The following is a 19,320-nucleotide window of genomic DNA, read 5'->3' as shown; positions in this document are numbered from 1 at the left end:
AAACAGTCTTATCAGTTAAATCAGCAAGTGACACTGTCACTTAAGAGTACTTCTTTCAGAAAAACAGACTAACGTTTTCATTACATTTCTTAAGTGTTGTTTTCTTGAATGAAAAACAAAACATGTTTTACATTGACATAAAACTCCATGGCAGTCTTCCAAAAGGTTAATTTTGTCCAGCAGTTTGTACAAGCTTCCTTGTCCTAACACAGTTGCTCATCATTTCCTGGCTTTTGCCCTTCAATACACAAGGTCTTTCAGGCACTTAGCTGGAAAGCACACCAAAACTTACATAATGAAAAAGCAGGGTCATGTCAGTCCCTGTTCTAGTAATTACTGCTGTTCTTGACTGCTCTCAACTACATTCGACAGAGGGAGGCAATGAAAAGGAGTACTGGATGCCTGAGTCCACAGGGTCTTTTAGCCTTAAGAGCACAGCCACTGGAAAACAGGCGGTTCCACACTCATCTGTGTTCTCTTTTGCAGGCTCAGTAATATCACTTCCTTAATGCTTAATGCTTAAATATTCATCAATAAATGCTAGAAAGATGCTACTTTTCTTAAGCCTGATTATGTCTCAAATGCCAACCTGGGCAGAAACAACAATTCTTCGTTAATTTTAATATCTGCTCTCTAACAGTGTAATTTTTAAATCCAGCCGTCAAAGCACGAGTATAACCTGCCTTCATCCCTACGTTGTTTTGATACATTTTCTCTACATCTGTTGTACAAATGACTTTAAATCTACATAAAATTATTCTTTCAGGCTAAACCACTAATCCTGTCATTAACCTCAGAAAAATATGGGATTTTATGCTCACAAAACCATTATTTAGCACAATGAAGATGCTGCTACTCTTCTGCACAGGTAAGCTTCACATTTCTTTTTAATCTTTTACTATGTTACTGTAAAAAACAACAACAAAAAACATGAGCACAAAAAAAAAAGGAGTACCAAAATACCCTTCTCTTCTACTGAACACATTTCAATATTAAATAGCATGTTAAAAGATAACTTGTGTTAAAGGAAAAACATTTTTCCTGAACTAAACATAAGATGTATTTTTGATAACTCACTGCAAAGAAAACATATCTTCTGAAAGAGTACAGAACTAATTTGTAGCTCTTGCTTAGCGGTTGAATTAATGTAAGCATGAATAAGAAAAATTTCATACAAATAGATGAGATGCCCAGTGTTTATCCACTGAGATCCAGTTGCAGCATTCTTCATTTCCTTGTAACAGGAGAGGCTATCACTTACACTTCAAACAGGATCTGATCCAAAGTCCATTAGAGAATTTCCATTGATTTCAACAGGGCTTGGACTGCAGCCATCATGCAGAGAGAGGCATTCTTTGTATTCACTCACCAGTAGCAATAGCAGCCATAATACTGACACTGGTTCTCATGATTTCTGAACCCTCTAACATTTGTTTTTTCTTAAAATCCTTAGTTCATGCAAACATCTCAAAAAAAACCAGTCCAAGGTTTCTGTTCCTCATTTGCAAAGTTAGTCTGTCTTGAAAACACAATCCTTAGAGCATAGAAAGCAAATTCGAAATAGTAAAGATGAATATCTGAAATTAGACTTCAATACCCATCTCATGATTATATTTTCATGCTTGCGGTCAACATCATAGGTGAAGTCACTAATACTCTCGCCACCGAACTAAAGTCTTCACAGATGCAAAGACCACTTGAAAGTCCATCATTTGTGCATTTTAATTTTTAAAAATTTTTCAGCTAAAAACCAAAAATTTCTTTGAGCATTTCACCTCATCCTCACTCTTGAAGCAATGCCAGAAATAATATCACAAACCTCTCCTCCTAGACCTTACTTCTATTCAGTCACTACTGGTACAGATAGCAAGTACTAATACTATACTATTTCATCTGCAACATTTAATAATGAATACATATTCCACAAATTTATAAGGAAGAACGATTATATTTCTGTGAGCAGGAACAAGTGAACACTGAGATGCCATCTCCTGATATAATACAAATACCAGTATTTGCCTAGTTTCATCATTCCCAACTCAACTTGACCTTCAAAAGAACAGGAGTGCCACTCAACAATTAAAAGCATTCTTTTGTTTAAAAGTGGTACTGATATTGAAAGAGACTGGGCTCTCAGCCAGGTCTGGTTCAGATATCAAAGGTAAACAGGTCTGTAATTCTACATACCTAGTTGGCAGTTTCTCAAAGTCCACATCCAGAAACTGTTCGTAGCTAGAAACAAAACTATCCAACCAAAGCTTCAGGTAATCTGGATCTTTCTGTAAAAGAAAAAAAGGGTGGAAGAACATTAAGTAATACAGTACCTGAGATCATTAGTCAGCAACTCTGTAGTATTAACTTGAATGGAAAGCTTTATTTAATACATTCCAGGTGGGAGAAAGGAGTGAATAGACTGATTTTTTATGATTAAAGTTTTAAAAAGTTGTTTAAAGAAATTGCGTCCTTCAGAATTCTCAGCAATGTTACGTGATGTGACGTTCTGGCTCTGGGTATTTATCTATTGATTAGTTCATGCTACTGGTGTCAATGCCAACGAAAGTATTTTAGCTTCCCAAACCCACTCCCCAAACAACCATTACTTACTCTTCAGAGGTTACTAGTTTTCTAATACATACCAACTTTAAAAATTTACTAGTATATTCTATTCTTGATAGCATGGAAGTTAGTAGATAACTAGTAAATAACATTGTTTAAGTCTTATGAAATTAAGCAATAACTCGTGACAATTCTAATCACAAAAATAATTTGCATTTTTCTTCATTCATTGATCAACACGGCAGCTAGTAGCTGATCAGATAAAGCGTTCCAAGAAGCTATGCAGAGCCTGTGACTTGTACACTAGATATCTATAAAATAGATAGATTTTAAATGCAGGCTTCCTAACTGTTCTTGGTAGAGCACATGGATTCTGTTCATGACCAGCAATCCCTCAGGACTAGATGCTGTGCCAGCAGGGAGGACAGATACTAGAACCTGTAGGGTGCCAAACAGACAAGACTTGCAAAAAGCAACAGGTAAACCGTTTGCCAGAAGCATTTGGCTGATAACACGTTGACAACTTCAGGCTAAGATATGACCAGAGAAAAACAAACAAGAAAACCTATTTATTCTAGCTTCTACTGATTTACTTGCTGTAATAACAAGGCTTCTCTTATGCCACACTGTCATAATGGTATCACATGCAGGGTCACACCCTGGCAAACCCAAACAAGTCAGAAAACTTGCATCTCGGTGTGGTAGCCCTAAACCCGAAAGCATGTACAAGCTTTATATTTCCAAACACAATTGTGCTTATAATTTACATCAGACCATTATAACAGGATATTCAAACAAAGAAAAAAAAATCAAGGGACATTAATAATACACTCTGAAGGGGACAACTTGTATTATGAACTTGCATAGGAAAGGTGTCAGCTCTTAAGGAGTTCAGGAAAGCTGCCAAGGAGATTTTAACTTGATTCTCCCTCCTTACAGAAAATTCTACTCCATCCACTTTACAACTGAATTACTACAAATAAAGCAGTGAGGGATTACCACACCTGGGATTATCAAGGAAAAAAATCAATTTTAGTAAAAGCAGGGTAAAAATCAGCTTCACTACGTTATTGTCTTTTGATTGAAGATGAAATGCCATTACCAATGCAGCCCAAGGAATCTGAGGCGATGGTTGCTACCTTCTTAATATCTAATGAATGTGAACAACCCAGCCACCAGTATGTTCTTCTGTCACCTCACTGTTCCCTATCTGAAACCTCAAAGCAACTGACTTACAGATAGGGAGGAAGGAGGATACTAAAACAACAAACAAACAAAAAAAAAACAGGAAAATTCTTTCAAAATGTCATTTGAAATAGTCTCACTTTAAAAGTCAAGCTGCTTAACTTTCAATAGCAAGCTGCCAGACCAAAGCCAACAGCTTCCTTAACAAGGACTAAGCAAAGGACTCCGCTCGTGTCCATTAACACACATCCATGCTCTCCCATACTTTGTTATAAATTGTTTTTAAAATCGTTTTAAAATATTTGCATAATATATTTTAGATTTTACTAAATCTAATCCACAATTTATAATTTTTTCAGAAAGTTCTGAAGTTTTGCTCATCCTTCCCTTCTCTCTTTTCTGTATCTCCTCCCTTTTCCTTGTTGCCTTTATATTACCACAGATGTTCCCAAACAAGAGATTATTTCCCTGCCATGTTAAGACCAAGGAGCAATCCGTAAATAACAGAAACACACACAGCATTCAGGGGGCAATGTTGATGTAAAAGAACAAGTCACCAAGACAAACTGACTGTACACAGAGTCCTCTCAGTTCAAGACACCTACATGCAAAAGAGCCTACCAGGAGGAAGATAGCACAAAATAAAAATGCAAAACTAGAATCTGAAGCGCTGCAAACCTTTTTTCGGTGTTCTTTCCACAGCATCTACAGGAATTGTAAAGCACAGCAATTCCCTTTGCATTCTAGACCCTTCCTCCTACCTCCAAGACCCTCTTTAACTCTACAAGCATCAGAAACCCTGACACAATTTACTTCACCATCACTATTAATTATATATATTCAGATACTGTGACAACATGCACCAAATGAAACTCTCAGCTAGATATGTATCTTCTGTAGGATTATTTGCTTTCATTGCCTCCAATATATTTTCCTGTTCATTTTTCCCTAAATTTTTCCCCTTCTTCTATTTCATTTCTAACTTCTCCCTTCTTCATAATCTTTCTTCTCCCTGTCCCTGCTTTTATTCTCCTTCTGATGGTTTTCTTCTTGATGTCATCAGTGGATTTGTTCTCTTCCCACTCCCCTTTTCAACTAAGCTCTCTTTTCTCATGACAGAAGTGGTAAACCAAACTAACATCAGAATATAACTTGACCTAATTCAAACATGAACATGTTTGTCTGTGTTCTTTAATGCCAAATCAACTTTCTGAGACAGTACATGCTGCAATCTGACAAACAGCTGTGTTACCACACAGCAGGAGGTTGCAGCCCAGGAGTATGGGAGTACTTCAGATCTGCATTGCTACTGAGAGCAACAAATCACTGACCTGCAACCCCAGCTCCGAACAATTCGCTATAACTTGTTAGCTCTCCCATTTTCTCTGCCGTCCTCCTAAGGAAGATGTATAACTTCAGCAGACCATAACAAAGCATCTTAAATACTCAAAAGCCTTGTTACCAGTTAAAACAGTGAAACCCATGGAATATATTCTCTTTTTCACTGCTTTCATAATTACCATTTTGTTGTCATTCTGCAGACAGGTAGCTGGAGGCTGTATGTCAGACTGCAGCTCCGAATTGTTTTTAGCGGTGTTAGCTGAAGATGTACCATGCTTTTAAAGCACAGCTTACAAATCAACCTATGCTTTGATAACGCACCACAAGGACATACCGTGATAAACCAAGGTGACTTCGGTACTCTTTCCCAACCTCCTCCATACACACACACACACTCTGCAGACATGCCCCATTAGGTCAGCAAGAAAGACAGAAGGAACTTTTTGATTTGGACAACATCAGTAAAAGCAGGAAAAAAAAAGATGTAAGTGGTAGTAAAACATCTTCCACTAATTACAACTTTCCAGTCACTAGAAAATAAGAAAATGTTGATTGTAGAAACCTTACAGCTTTCTAAGTCACTACCCTAAGAACTTAATTTCTTTACCTGAAACTTGGCTGGCTTTTGTGCAGACATATATATACAGTCTCATCCGAATAGTAATTCATATATAGAAAATGCATCTATTGAAAATTCAGGAAGACAGTTTTCTTTTGTCAAAGCTCAAAATTCCCAGAAGCTAAAATCCAACTTCAGTTGGCTGTTTCTCTTCAGAGTGACACAACCATACTTTTAACAAAGCAATCTTAAAGATGCGTCACTATAAGGATATGTGCAAAGCTATAAGAAGGAGAGGAGAAAAAAAAAAAGAAAAAATAAATAAACTGCAAAGCTCTTTAGCTGATAACTGTGAAGCAAACCACAAACACGTAGGACCTAAGCTTAGGCTTCTGAGCTCAGTGCATTGCAGTAAAGGCCTGTGAAACTGCTATAGCAACAGTCATTCATCTGCACTAATGAAAAGAATTATTTTAAGCCTATTAAATCAGGTAGCTCAGAGCACCTGAAAGAAAAAACACTTCCTTATACCTCCCTTTATTTAAATACTACTATTTTTTTTTAAACACACTTTAGACCTCCATTTTTATACAATTCCCTTAGCACAACAATAGTCACCACAGCCCTTTAAAATGAAACACTGCCAGGTCTGAGCTCTAGCATGTTTCCAACAGGTACAAAAATAAAAACAAACAACAACAACAACACACCTAGCAGTCTTTGTTGTTGTTTTTTCAACATGTTTAGCGCAATGCTAGAAGGAAAAGAGTTACTAAATAAAATCAGTAGAACTCCACACTGTACTCCAATACGTAACCCAAGACTGGAGCTAAATGCTGCCAATGAGCAATTTTCCCATAGAGCCTACTGTTTTAACAGTTGCACTATACAGAAACTCTAGCAAGGCCACACTTCGCCTTGGCACAACCAGGAAACAAGCTCCTAATACCAACACCAACTTCAGTGCTTACCGGCACTAAAGCAAAGCTTAAAAAGAGAAGGATTCGCCTAAAGCCATTCTGACCGATACAACACTCTAAGGCAATGAAAATACAAGAAACTAAGTAAAATCTACACCAACTTGGGACAGGCTCTTATCTTTGATATACTAAATTATCTACAAGTTATAACAGCTTTGTCTACTCTTTGTGAAGACTGATGAAGTGAAAAAAAGCTCCTAATCCAGCTTTTTTTTTTTCTCAGTAACTAGTATGCCTAGGCAAGAAGGTCATCAGGAAAAGGCAATTTTTACTTCAGCGAAAACATTTTTAAAATTCCTAATAAGCCATGAAGCATTGAACTCTTACAGCTTACTCCAAGTTAAATGAAAACTTTCTACACAAAACCGGCACTGAAGTGCTCCCACTAAGTCTTCAGCCATGTGTCTGTGGAGTACAGACACACTTATCCACGGCTTCAAACCAACATTAGCGATGCAATTGTGTTTTTTTTTTCCATTTAATAATTAGCTAGCTTCCATTTCTGCAAAAGTTTCCTATTATGTGCTAGTTCAAAGATGATGCTCTACTGAGGCTTCAAATAAAAAAAACACAGGGTGATGGGCGAAGATCAGCACAACTTTTATAGCCACGTGGAGGAAGTTTTAGTTGCTAAAAACAAAAGCTGGATCCACCCGAGGCTATTTTCAGTGCCGCATTCCACGCTCCAAAGGCAAAATCTCCCTGCAGGGCAGCTCAGGGCGCGCCTGCCTGCCTCATCCCACAAGGCAGTTGTTTGAAGTCCTTAAATGCAACGTGCAGGCATAAAATTGCCTGCCTGCTTTGGCTACCGCGTGTAGCAGTCAGTCAATCTGCAAAGTGGATCTCAGTTTACCAGCACTGCCACCAAATCTCACCAGCACTGGTACTATAATAACTAATCCCCCATCCCCAAGCACTATGTTTAAACTAACAGCAATACTTTGGTGTTAAGGCTGACTTGGATGTACTATAAATTACATATAAAAATTATACAGGAAAGACTATTAAATTTACCAGTGATCTAAAGGCAGTATTAAAAATAACAGAACTAGTCAGCATAACACAAAAATTGTAGGACATTTCTCAACAGTTTGAAAGAAGCTATTCATTAGGGGATCAGGTTTGTTGAGTTTGAATTGTGGTTTGGAAGTGGCACCTGACCGACACCATCCATGGGATGAGCCTGGTTAACCAGAACTCTTCAATGTCTTTGTGTTTGCTAGAAAGAACTACAGGTAAGTTCTGTGTACAGGCTGGCATACAGCATTTCTGTGCTCCAGAGTCTGCTGCACAGTTCACTTACCAGAAATTTACCATGTTGTGACATGTTACCATCTATTAACTCACTTTTCTCCTCAAAATTGATACAATGAAAAGCAGTAACAGATGGAAGATGTATTTTAAAAATCAGGGAATAAGAAGTATTCTGAATAATCCAAAGGCAACCAGAATGACATGATGTCAAAATTCCGCAGTGTCAAGATAAGCCTCGATTTAATGCAAATTCAGATCATAGCTTAAGAAAGGTTTAGGGTTTAATGCTTGATTGCTTTGAAATTCCAAGTTCCGTCATCAATTTAAATGAGAAAAGGACTGAGTTGCAGCAACAACACACAAAGCCAGCTTTTGCTCCATCACTTTCCAACTTTCACTGTGATGCAAAAGACAATGAAAGAACACGGAGAGACCAAAACGAAGCAGGGCGGTGCACCATTGTTTCACCGAATCAATAGCTAGATATTGTCAAGTCTTTCAGTAGATAAAGAAAAACTCTGAGAGCTTGGGTACAACTTATCAAAAGAAGTCTGTATTCGTTTCAAAGCATCACACGGTTACTTTCCACATAATTTTGCCTAAAGCAAATTCTTCTTTAGCCATGTATTTAAATGTTTGCATTTGTCTTCTCAACCTCATCATCTCTTAGATTAACATCGGACTGCAGCTAATTACAAACTGAAGGTACAAAAAACCCAAATGAGCTTTTCTGCACCCTGCAAAAATCAAAGACTCAAAAACTAAGACACAGCAGAATTTGTGTTACTTGTGCAACTGTTATTTGGTATCCATTTCACTTCTGCTGGTACAGTTTTAAAGTTATTATCACAGGTAACTAATGAGGTCAGATTTCTGCAAATATCATGCTTGTTCTCTGTACCCTGCTTTCTCCTCAAGAGCTTTGTCTCTCCAGCACATCAAAAGCTATATGGTCCTAGGGAGGAAAAAAAACAGTATGCAGTCATACCTGAGCCAGTGTACTCATTGACACTTTCGAAACTATTTTTTGTATTTTAGATTTTACCAAAGATGCATCCTTCTCATCACAATATTTTCTCTCCCAAATTCTAAGCTTGCCCTTGAAAGCATGTGAACACTATAGACTTAATTAAAACAGTTTTGAAAAAACATATATTAAGGAACTCCATAAATAAAACCATTTCCCTCCTTGCTTCTCAGAACTTGCTAAACCATTAAACTTACACTTCCCATGCAGCTTCAGTCATTTATCAAAAAAAAATTGTTCATTCCACCTAGTCAAAAATTCAGCAAAAACACAGGTAAATGAAAGCCAAGTTTTATGTAATTGAACACATTAGCCAAGCAGTTATCACCAGAGTTGGTGATGTGACTTACACAGCCTGCACCTGCCACAACCATTTTCCACAAAACTCATGTAGATTATGTCACTGGAAACTCTGGGCTGATGTCCCACATGGATTGTCATTTTACAGCTACAATCACTCTTCCAAAGGAGTCAAGGATTTACCCTGTCTTTAATGCTGCTAGTTCCAATAACTTTAAAACTTTTTTCAGTTCCTCTATTTTCCTTGCACATTCCAAGTGAAAGCTGATAGAAAACTATTGGAAGGTATGATGTTTTCCTAAAATTATTACTACTAATTTAACAATAATCTTGTAATCTTTTTAAAGGAGTCAAACAAATTGCTCCCTTTTTACTTTGCTTTTCATGGATGTTTCTGGCATTACTGCCGAATTCTTACCTCCAATGTAAGTGCTGCTTTTTCAACCCCTGCCTTAGCTATTAGTTTTTAAATGTATTAATGGGACGCTCTTACAGATTCTTATGCAGAACGGATTATTTGACAATAAAACAAGTACTTACCTCTCCCTACATTAACAATTAAAAGCAAATATATTCACTGCTTTCATCCAGACTTCAGGAAGATTTGTCTTCATCCCTATGCCCCTTGCAAATTCCAGAATTACTAGGACTGGTTATTTAAATAAAGGTGTATTTTCTACGTTAAATTACTATCTGTTGTATAATTAAAGGTTTACCATCTGCTTTGATTTCATGCTCTCTTTGTGTTACATAGATGTAATATTTAACCATGAATTTATTTTGAGGTTTTGTTTATGCCTCCCTCAAACATCCTTTAGGTAAAATTTTTAGAAGCCTTTACAGCCTCATTTAAATCTCTTTAATTCCCTCAACTGCTTTAAAATATACTATACTTTTATATAATAGCATTATTAGTTATTCTTGTAGTTAAATTGAATTCCTAACTTTACACAGACACAATTAACAGTGTTACTCAATGGTCAAACAGTTATTTAATGCCTCTCATTCCTTATTACAGGTATAGGCAATCCTCAATCATAAACCAGACAACCAGATTATCATAAATGCTTTAAATATCAGAGAAATTATCAATACAAGCCAATATTTTATCAGCACAGAAATCTAACGCCTAATGTTGGGATTTGTAGATGCATAGAGGAGCCTTGTCTCATAGTGAGGTGTCAAACTGAAAACAGCATTTAATATGAGAATAATCAAGTTTGGTTTTCACTTATTGGTGTTCCTGCTGTATCTCCTGACTTCCTCTATTGCAGCCCCTCTTTTACTAGAAGATAAATCAGAAAAATTAGCTGAACAAATGACTTCTAAAAAAAAAAGGATTCCTATCTTTATTGTTGAGACGTGTGCATGCTTTGATGTTTGTTTGGTTTTCTTTTCCTTATATAAATTTCTTTCATCACGAAAAACTCTGTAATTAAAGAAGCTCTTTTCTCTTTTATGGCAGCTGTTCAGCCTTTCTAAAGCCTGTAAATATTTTAACAGTATCTATTGACAACATTTGGATTCAGGCATTAAGCTCCAATGCTGTTCAATGGGCAGCTGGCAAACCTTCCTCCCAGTTCCATTTGTGTATTAGAGCACAAACACACTGCACATTTGAGTTGATCCTGCAATATTATGTTATCAGGACACATGCTATCCCCAAATCTGAATCAGATGATCCAGTTAAAAGTGCCATACCTCAGATACCACACAACAGCCCAACGTTAGCTATATTTGCTCTCGTAGTACATCACAAAGAACCAGAAGGCTGTGTTTCTTGCACCTTGATAAATCATTCCCTGGAAGAGACACTGGATTCTTTCAATTCATTAAAAGTTTCCTCTGAAATATTTTCTACATTTGCTGGTATGTTTTGAACCGGATGTTTCTCATTAAAACTGTAAAGCAGCTACATGTATGTACTGTGAAATATATTATAGAATAATACAAAACAAAAATAATTTCCCTGTAGCTAGCAAAATGCTATGGTTTTCTAACATTTCTGTTCTGTTTAGATATATCTGCTGTCTCATCTCAATCTGAAGCCTGCGTTATCTGTGGCAGAGTCCCTGTTCTGGTTTGAACAACTGTCAACACCAACACTAATTATGTTACTTCTCAAACTATGAGAAGTCTCTTTAAATAGCAGACAGTAAAATCAGAATGGAAGACCAACTGTTCCTGTTTACCTCTATCCATTCTTAGTTCAGCATCTCAAAGGCAGAACAAGGGTAGTGTCACCAACCCACTGCCACAAGTGACTTGGGACATGTTCTTTTGCAAGTTATATACTCTCAGAATGGCAGAGATGTATTTAAAGCAATCTTTTGTGCATAAAACATTTCATTACACAACTGTTGCATAAATCTTCATTCACTTTTTTTTAAGCAAAGGCATGATCTTACATGACGGTGGCTTACGAAGAGTTACTTTTACTGAACACTTAGTTTGATCAAGCATTCATCTAGTTGTAAGCTGAATACTTCTTTATCTAATATAACAAAGGCAATACATAGTGATGTGATATGAATCACTGACAAATCAGCAATTGCACAAGAAGGAAGACAACTGCAAGCTGAAGTCAGGATGAGATCACGTTTAGGATGCAAAGGTCAGTGTTTCACAGAACTTACAGTTTAACATCAAAGATTAGGCTGTTGAATTACTTGCTTCTCACCACAAATAAAACACAATTTTGCAAAAAACACATTTTTAAAGAAACAAGTATAACATCATTTAGGTGAACAATTTCATTTCAATCATACTGTTCCATGTAGCCTTCCAAGAGACTTGTCTAAAAGTTGACCTGATCGTAACTTTTTTAGTGTTTAAAAAGACTCTCCAATTTCATACAGAGACACAGGTTAAAGTCACTTACAAGCAAAATTCCACAATATTTAAGATAAACTGAATACTCCCTTATAATTTCATAATACTCCTCTGGAAGTTATGCATTTACTCTCACTTGCTGAATGCCACATGAAATCCCCCAGTCTTTTGACGCAGGTGGCTAAGGGATTTGATTGAACTACAAAACGTTATCAGGGAAGCAGTACTTCATGAAAGAGTAGTGAGAGGACTGCCTGACAATACTACAGGACCACCTGACAGCCAGTTAGTAGGTCAGCTTAGCAAGTCTGTAACACCACATACTGAGGAAACTGGTACATTCTTGCTCCAAGCCAACTTTTTTTTTTTAAATATAAAGATCATTCCACTTTCATGTCACTTTTGGCCCAAAACAAGGTGGACGACGCTAATGGAATTCCCCCATGGAGCATGTCCTTGAAAGGATCCAAAGGCACATGAATTCTCACAATTCAAGGTCAAATTTCTTTTAATTCTATACAGCTTCTTAGTACTAAGAAAAACAGTGAATGAACAGAAATTACTCTTTCACAGACTCTTCTCACAGCACAGAGCACACATTAATTTAATTGACCTATTTAGTCCTCATAATGCCAACATAAGTATAGCTCAAGCAAGTTAAATGTGTGTTTGTGTTAAAGCTTCAGCTTCAAGTATTTGCATTGCAGTGGTGCTACCATCTTGGAGAAAGGCATGTAATTAATTACAGAGAAGCTAGCACTGCCAGCACATCACAGCCTGTAGCACTTCGCTCTTCGCAGTGGTCTGTTCCCAACTAACAAAGAAATCATGGTTTCCCACAGGACCACTTATTTTTATCATTCAAGTCTTACGATTCCTGTGAGGCACCCTATAAGGAACCAGAATCTCACTGGGGATTCTTCCCAGACGAGGAAGAAAATAACTCAAATAACAGGATCTAAAATACACCAGGACATTTTTACAATACTGCATATACTCATTTCAGATTTTTTTTTTCTGTATAGCTTTTGATCTAGAACTAAAATGCTTTCCTGTAAGAAGTATAACTTCTCTTTCCATGCTATAATATTAGTTTTAAAAGGAAAGATAACTTACAGGTGTCCCTCAACAAAACAGAGAAAAAAAAAGCCAACACATTTATCTCAATAAAATCAGATCTGATTAAAAAAAAAGGCAAACACAGCAATACAATGCAACATAAGAAAGTACATTTCTTAAGAAGATGGCCTATCCACAAGTCAGCTCTTCTGAACACTGCAAGGGAGGTGATTGTCTCAGCTGTCTGTGTTAGTAAAGACCACGACTTTGTAATTAGCTTTATAACTCTTAATACACAGAATCCCTACCTACTAAAGATGCTAAGATCGAATACTCCTTCTTTGAAAGGGGAAGCATAGGCTAGAAACTGGCTGACAAACAGACTCACAGCTTTCCCTTCAAGCTATTGTATCACCTATCAGATAAGGAAGTGCTGAAATGAAAGCATGGCTTTACTGAAGAGGAAGGCGTAAGAAAAAGCCCAGAACCAATTACTGTGTGAAACCCTGCCTGGCACAATTAAAATTCTTAAAGGGGAGAAAGTCTTCTTGACAGGACTCAGCTAACACAGCACCCCCATCCTTTGGATAGCTAATTCTGATGATACACTATCTGGCATGCTTTTCACTAGCTGTCTAACAAAGCAGATTCCTTTTTAAAGGAGCCAACCCTGTTTTAAGAGCCTTTTACAGGGCTTCCATTACATTCAAAAACTTTGGCATGAGTCTTGACCCAGCAGCAAAGTGTCCTTTATACACTACAAGCCTAATCCTGAAATGATTTTAAATTACATTCTGGATTTACAATTCATCAGGTTGTCCCGGCCCCTCAGTTAAGAGCAGCACTCAATGTCTGCTTCAACCTTTTTTTTTTTTTTTATAGATACTACTTGAAAGCATCAGCTCTTCTTAGATGTTTTTGAACTGCCAACCCTGTTTTATAGGCAACTTTCAGCATATTCTGCTGAAAGTTGATCATTAAGCTTTTAGGAAAAAGACTTTCACATTGCTTTAACTGTACTACTCACATGCCCTGTGAAATGCTCTTGAAGAGCCAAATACTTCATATTTAAATTTCCCTTTGCCTTGGCAAAGCATTCAGGTTTTTTTTTTTTGGTGGCATTCAGGTAAAGTAAGGAGTATAAAGTTGTGCCATATATTACTTTTTTATTTATTCTTTAAATATATAATTTCAAGGAAAGGATATGGTAGAGGGTTAGCAGATCTAACCATTATTATTACATTTTGCTTTAATTTAAGCTGCAGCTCTTTGTTTCAGCATCACTTACCAGCCATTGTTCATATTATTCAAGAAACTAAATAGATTACTGAAAATCTTCAGCTTCTAGAAAAGCAAAAATCCTTTCTCCCTAGAAGATATTTTCCCCAAAAACATTTATTGTCTGTGTCCTGTCCCACTCCTCTACCCCGAGTTTCCACCCAGGATAAAAATCAATCAATTTTGATCTAGTCGAAATCCTGTAATATGTACACACACAGTACTTAGCCACGTTCACTTCACTAATACTCTGTATGCCACGTTTTCTGTATCTATTTCAAATACGTAAGATACTAGGAAAGACCAACTTTATAAGTAACACAATACAAATGGAAGATTTTCTAAGGTGCATACAGAAGATAAGTGCCTGCATTTATGCCCTTAAAACCCTTCCTGAAAGCAACTGGGGATCTCACTTTGTTAGAAGAGAAAAAATTTCTTTCCACAGAGGAGAGTATCTGATCACTTCCTGCATAAAATTAAAAGTAACAAAAATCCTAACACACTTTATGTCAAATAATCTGAAATACCTTTCAGAAAAACTGGAGAGGATGAAATGTGCATGGTTCAATTCTCACAGATACAATGCAGGTTGAATCTTTAATTTGAATCTGCAGTCAAAGTCACTTCAGAGGATAACAAGACATGAATTAATTTTGCATCCTGGTACATAATTAACATCTAAGAAAAGGTTAATCAACTAAGATTACAACAGTAATATTGTTACAGCTATGCTGGTCTAAGAATACAAGGCAAGACTGGTAGAGCAGATCTAATGGAAGAGATTACTTCAGTCACATGAACATGAAAAGGTCACAGAAACACTTCGATGAAAGCATGCGCTTTCCCCAGACTACCTCAGTTCATCTAGTAGAGCTGATCTCCCGCTACAAACTTACATTACTGAAGCATTTTCAGGTATCTGCTGCATATTCACTTCAGTAAGCGTTTCATGTTCCTGTGTAGATGATATTTAAGGCTTCAAACTGATGATCGATAAGCTAACGTTTGGTACTACCTTTGTCTACTGAGCCTGCTGGAGAATTTTTGCTAGTGAACTCTATAGAAAAGACTTGTTATCTATTCTACATTTATCTCAATTACCTTAGAAAACATGCATTCCTCCATTCAGATGAAAGACAGCAGCTTGCAACCATACCAATATTCAAGTGAATAACAGCATTGTATATTAACGGAGAATCAAGTATTAGAAAAAAAAATCCGTTTTAAACTCAAAACCACCAAAAACAATCATGACAGCAGTATGCATCTTTAACAACGTTTTCTTTGCAGAAAATTTGACAGCATTTAAAAAAGAAAAAAGAAAAGAAAAACAAAAGAAAAAGAACAACTCGAGGCAGAAACAGCTCAAACAATTAACAATACAGCGCTGTGATATTTAAGTCCCAGTGACTCTAAACTAAACTTCACTAAATTTAATGAGCTTCTAAACTGCTTCCAGGCAACACCAAAAGCACTGTCAGTCACGTGTGACTATGACTTTCATCGGGCATCTAAACAGCAGACAAATCTGCAGCTTTGTAGCTACTGGCCTACAGAGCACAGCTTTTAAAGGAACAGAATCACAGAGGGGAAAAAAGCACCACCAACAAAACTTACATTAGAAACTGCCAGATGAAAAACAACAGAACACCAACTAAAAACAAACTTTTGCAGCCATCAAAACACAACTTTAAGAGAAATAAGAAAACAATACGTCACACACAATATCATTCAAAGACTGCTTCTGTAGATATGCTGGCTACATGCTGATGTCTGCCCAAGTCTCCAATTGCTGATAGTGCACAAAGGTCAATGAAAATACAGAGATCCCCTCCTAATGTTACTTTGCACAAAAGTAAGTGTTGCAACTTATGCTTGTGGCTGCACTGGGACGTAAAGTGATCACAGAAAAAGAATTGTTACCAGGATTAATGGTAAGATACTAACACTATCATCCATCACTTTAAAACCGTAAGAAGTTTAGAAGTTTTGTTGCTGTAGCACACAGTGCTGTATTTAACGTACTATTACTAAGAGCCTGATCACCCGAAAAAGACAAACTAAACATGGCTAGTTATTATCACCAATGTCGGGCATCACAGAAAAAAACAAGGCTTTCACTGTTTCTTTCGCTAACAAGGCTGCAAACCCCAAAGCTGTACACTCAAGGTATGTAAACTTGAGATCATTTACTCAGTTGTTTCTGTAGTTTGGAGACATCTTGCCTTTCCAGAATGCTGTCAGCCACAACAAAGTCACCTACAGGATATGGTGCTACACTTTATCATGTTAGTGGTGATTACTACTGCATCTTCCCACTGTTCTAGATGCTCTAAGGAAAGCCAAGTTACAGCACAATCTAGATGGTCTTGATATATGACTGACCGAATAATCTAATTTACATTACAGCTTCACAACACTTTACACCCTAACACCTAAACTGCTTCAGTTGCTCTTAACTCCACAAAACTCAACCCAAGATGGAGTATTTTTTTCTGGATGCCGGCCTCAAACAGAAAGAGAAATCATTTTAACCTGAATGAGGTAGAGAGAGAGAGAAATAAATAAATAAATAAATAGAAGAAAAACAAAAAGTTGTGTGTTCAGCTTTTTTGGAAGAAGTGAGGACTCTGTTTTTGGACTCACTCTAGTTGCCTGAAAATTTCAAACTGTTTTTTTATAGCATAAATATTTCTACTTGAGAAAAACTCCTTATCAATATATGAGTCCATGTAATTGTGCCCATAGCATATAATTCTAGAAGGAAAAAAAAAAAATCAAACAAAATCCAAAAAGTGAAGTCTCTGACAGCTCACAAAGGCTGAGTACATCAAAAGTTTTTTTGTTGTTGTTTTTTTTTTCCTGTTAGGGTCTAAATATGTCTATTCCCACCATGTTAGTGCAGACCAGAGGACACATTCATCATTCCTATTAAGAAACTGAGCATCCTCTTAATGATCTAAAGCACACACTGTACACCTTCCATTTCCACTTTGTCTGTATGCCAGCAAGAAGGTTGCATAAAGAAAGCTCTACTAGTTACAATTCGAATGAAAGGTTCAAGCAAAGGGGGAAAAGGTGTAAGAGAGAAAAGAAATTTACAAAGAACTAGGGAGGAAAGAGACAAAGAATGTCTAAGCACAGAAACCCGAGTTTGGCTCATCTCCCCAGTCCTGTCTCTCCCAAAGCTGAGGAAAGCCTGGATTCTTGGAGCTTGAGGATTCTTGGAGCTGAGGAAAGCCTGGATTCTTGGAGCCTGTTCCAAGAGTCTTTGTTCTTCTCACATGGATGAACTCACTGGCAAAACATGCTTCTCCTTCAGTACTAGTCTATTTCCTGCTGCCATCAACATTACTACATCAGTTTAAATAGCAAAGGTCTACACAAATACATTTCAACCCAAAAGATAACCCACGTGGCTATCAGTAAGATGTCACACTGTGCTGTTATGTTTGCACTAGTTTTATTTTTAACTACAAATAGAGCATTAGGGTTACAAACTCACACAAATTAAGAAAAGCTACAATTAAGACTGCCTTGTGCAACGCTCATCCACCACTTTGTGTGCTTGTATTAAGACAGTCTGTACTTAAAATCTCACGTTCTGTGTTCTTGAGGTGGATGTTCTCCACAAATGAACCCGGAAACAGAACAAGAGAATGTTTACCCTTAATGCCTTACTGGTTTGAAAAGTTAAAGAGACTGTGATGCATACAAAATGTGAGGCTGCAAAGAGACAAGGCAAAAGGAAACCAGTGAATAAGGCCACCAAAAGCTTTCCTTGCCACAGCCACAAAGTTTGTACACAGTAGGCCAGTTTCTTTACAGTTTTTTTTTAATATTTCTTATTTTATGAATATCTATTTAGATAACCTGGAATCTAATTTGTGTACATACTCAGCGCTTCTGGTGGCAATTCAGACCTCTGCTTTAAACATACGAATTGCTTTACACTATGAAGTACAAATAGAGACAAGACAGTATTTTCATAATTTTCCTATTAGGTGAAGGAAGTTCATTACTATTAATAGAGTACTTTGATGTCATGTTGATAACCAGCAAACGAATACTCAGAAGTAACTTAAATCTGCTTTTTGAGAAGGCTTTGGCTAATATAGTTTAAATAAAACTGGAGCTACACAGAAAACCCTAAGGTTAAAACTAAATACCAGACAGCAGTGGATTAAGTGAATACAATTTATTTTAATGCTACGGCTATATGAAAAAAATGCATACGTATGCATTCACATAGCTAAAAGGTATAGCTAAAATAAGTGCTTAAGCTGAGACATAACCCCGCACAATTCATACCTCATCACAAAAAAAAGCCCAACCTGAAGTGTAAGTCAAGAGCTGAAGTTGTAAATAGTGTAAGAAGTTCAGTTATACCCTTAGAGAAGCCATGCAAGTCTACGCAACTTCTAAGCAAAGGAATTGTGCTAAAAGATGTTACAAAAACATTTAAAATACCTGATTTACAAATAAAAGAGGAAGAAGACACATAAACATCCCCCCACTACTCCCCCAAACACTTACCTTATTACAGTAAAGCATCCAAAGCTCATACAGCCTCTCTCGGGATGCCATTCCTTCCCTTCCTCTTTTGCCTGACACCAGCGACTTCTGTTCAAGATCCTACCATGCTCCGTTCTCAAGTGTTCTTTCCGCAGTTTTTGGTTTATTATTAGTTATATCATAACCCAAGAAGAAGTCAAGGATTAAAATAACAGGGTCTCAGCCTCTCCTTTTTGGGTAAACAACGTAGCACAACACAAGCGACTGAAGACGACAGTCAAGCATGTCCGTTCTTCGCCAGTGGCACTTCGGGCGTAATCTCTGGAAGTGAAAACATAGCCTTCAGGCCTTCGGGCGAGGAAGGGGAGGAAAAAAAAAAAAAAAAAACATAAATCCGGACTTTAAAGCCCACAGACGACCTCGGGAATTAC

General features: G+C 37.0%; 1 protein-coding gene across 11 annotated transcripts in view; it reads right to left on the bottom strand.

Annotated features, from left to right (window-relative positions):
• The window catches only part of NBEAL1 (neurobeachin like 1), an 86,105-nt gene that overhangs the window by 66,252 nt on the left and 533 nt on the right, over window positions 1-19,320 (bottom strand). For 9 of the 11 annotated variants that reach the window (XR_014586373.1, XM_083842772.1, XM_083842771.1 and 6 more), the window contains exons 2-3: window positions 18,911-19,210; window positions 2,188-2,279 (exon numbers count right to left, since the gene is read on the bottom strand). Coding sequence is in view for 10 of the 11 variants with exons in the window: in XM_083842772.1 (XP_083698898.1) it covers window positions 2,188-2,279; window positions 18,911-18,961 (143 nt within the window). In the remaining variant the exon portion in view is untranslated. Of the gene's footprint in view, window positions 1-2,187; window positions 2,280-18,910; window positions 19,238-19,320 lie in introns of all 11 variants that reach the window. The other 2 variants (XM_083842770.1, XM_083842776.1) reach the window with 1 other exon arrangement.

The sequence above is a fragment of the Anser anser genome (assembly GCF_964211835.1).
Source record: "Anser anser genome assembly, chromosome: 6".
Classification (NCBI taxonomy): Eukaryota; Metazoa; Chordata; class Aves; order Anseriformes; family Anatidae; genus Anser; species Anser anser.
This window is presented reverse-complemented; position numbering and strand designations above follow the sequence as displayed.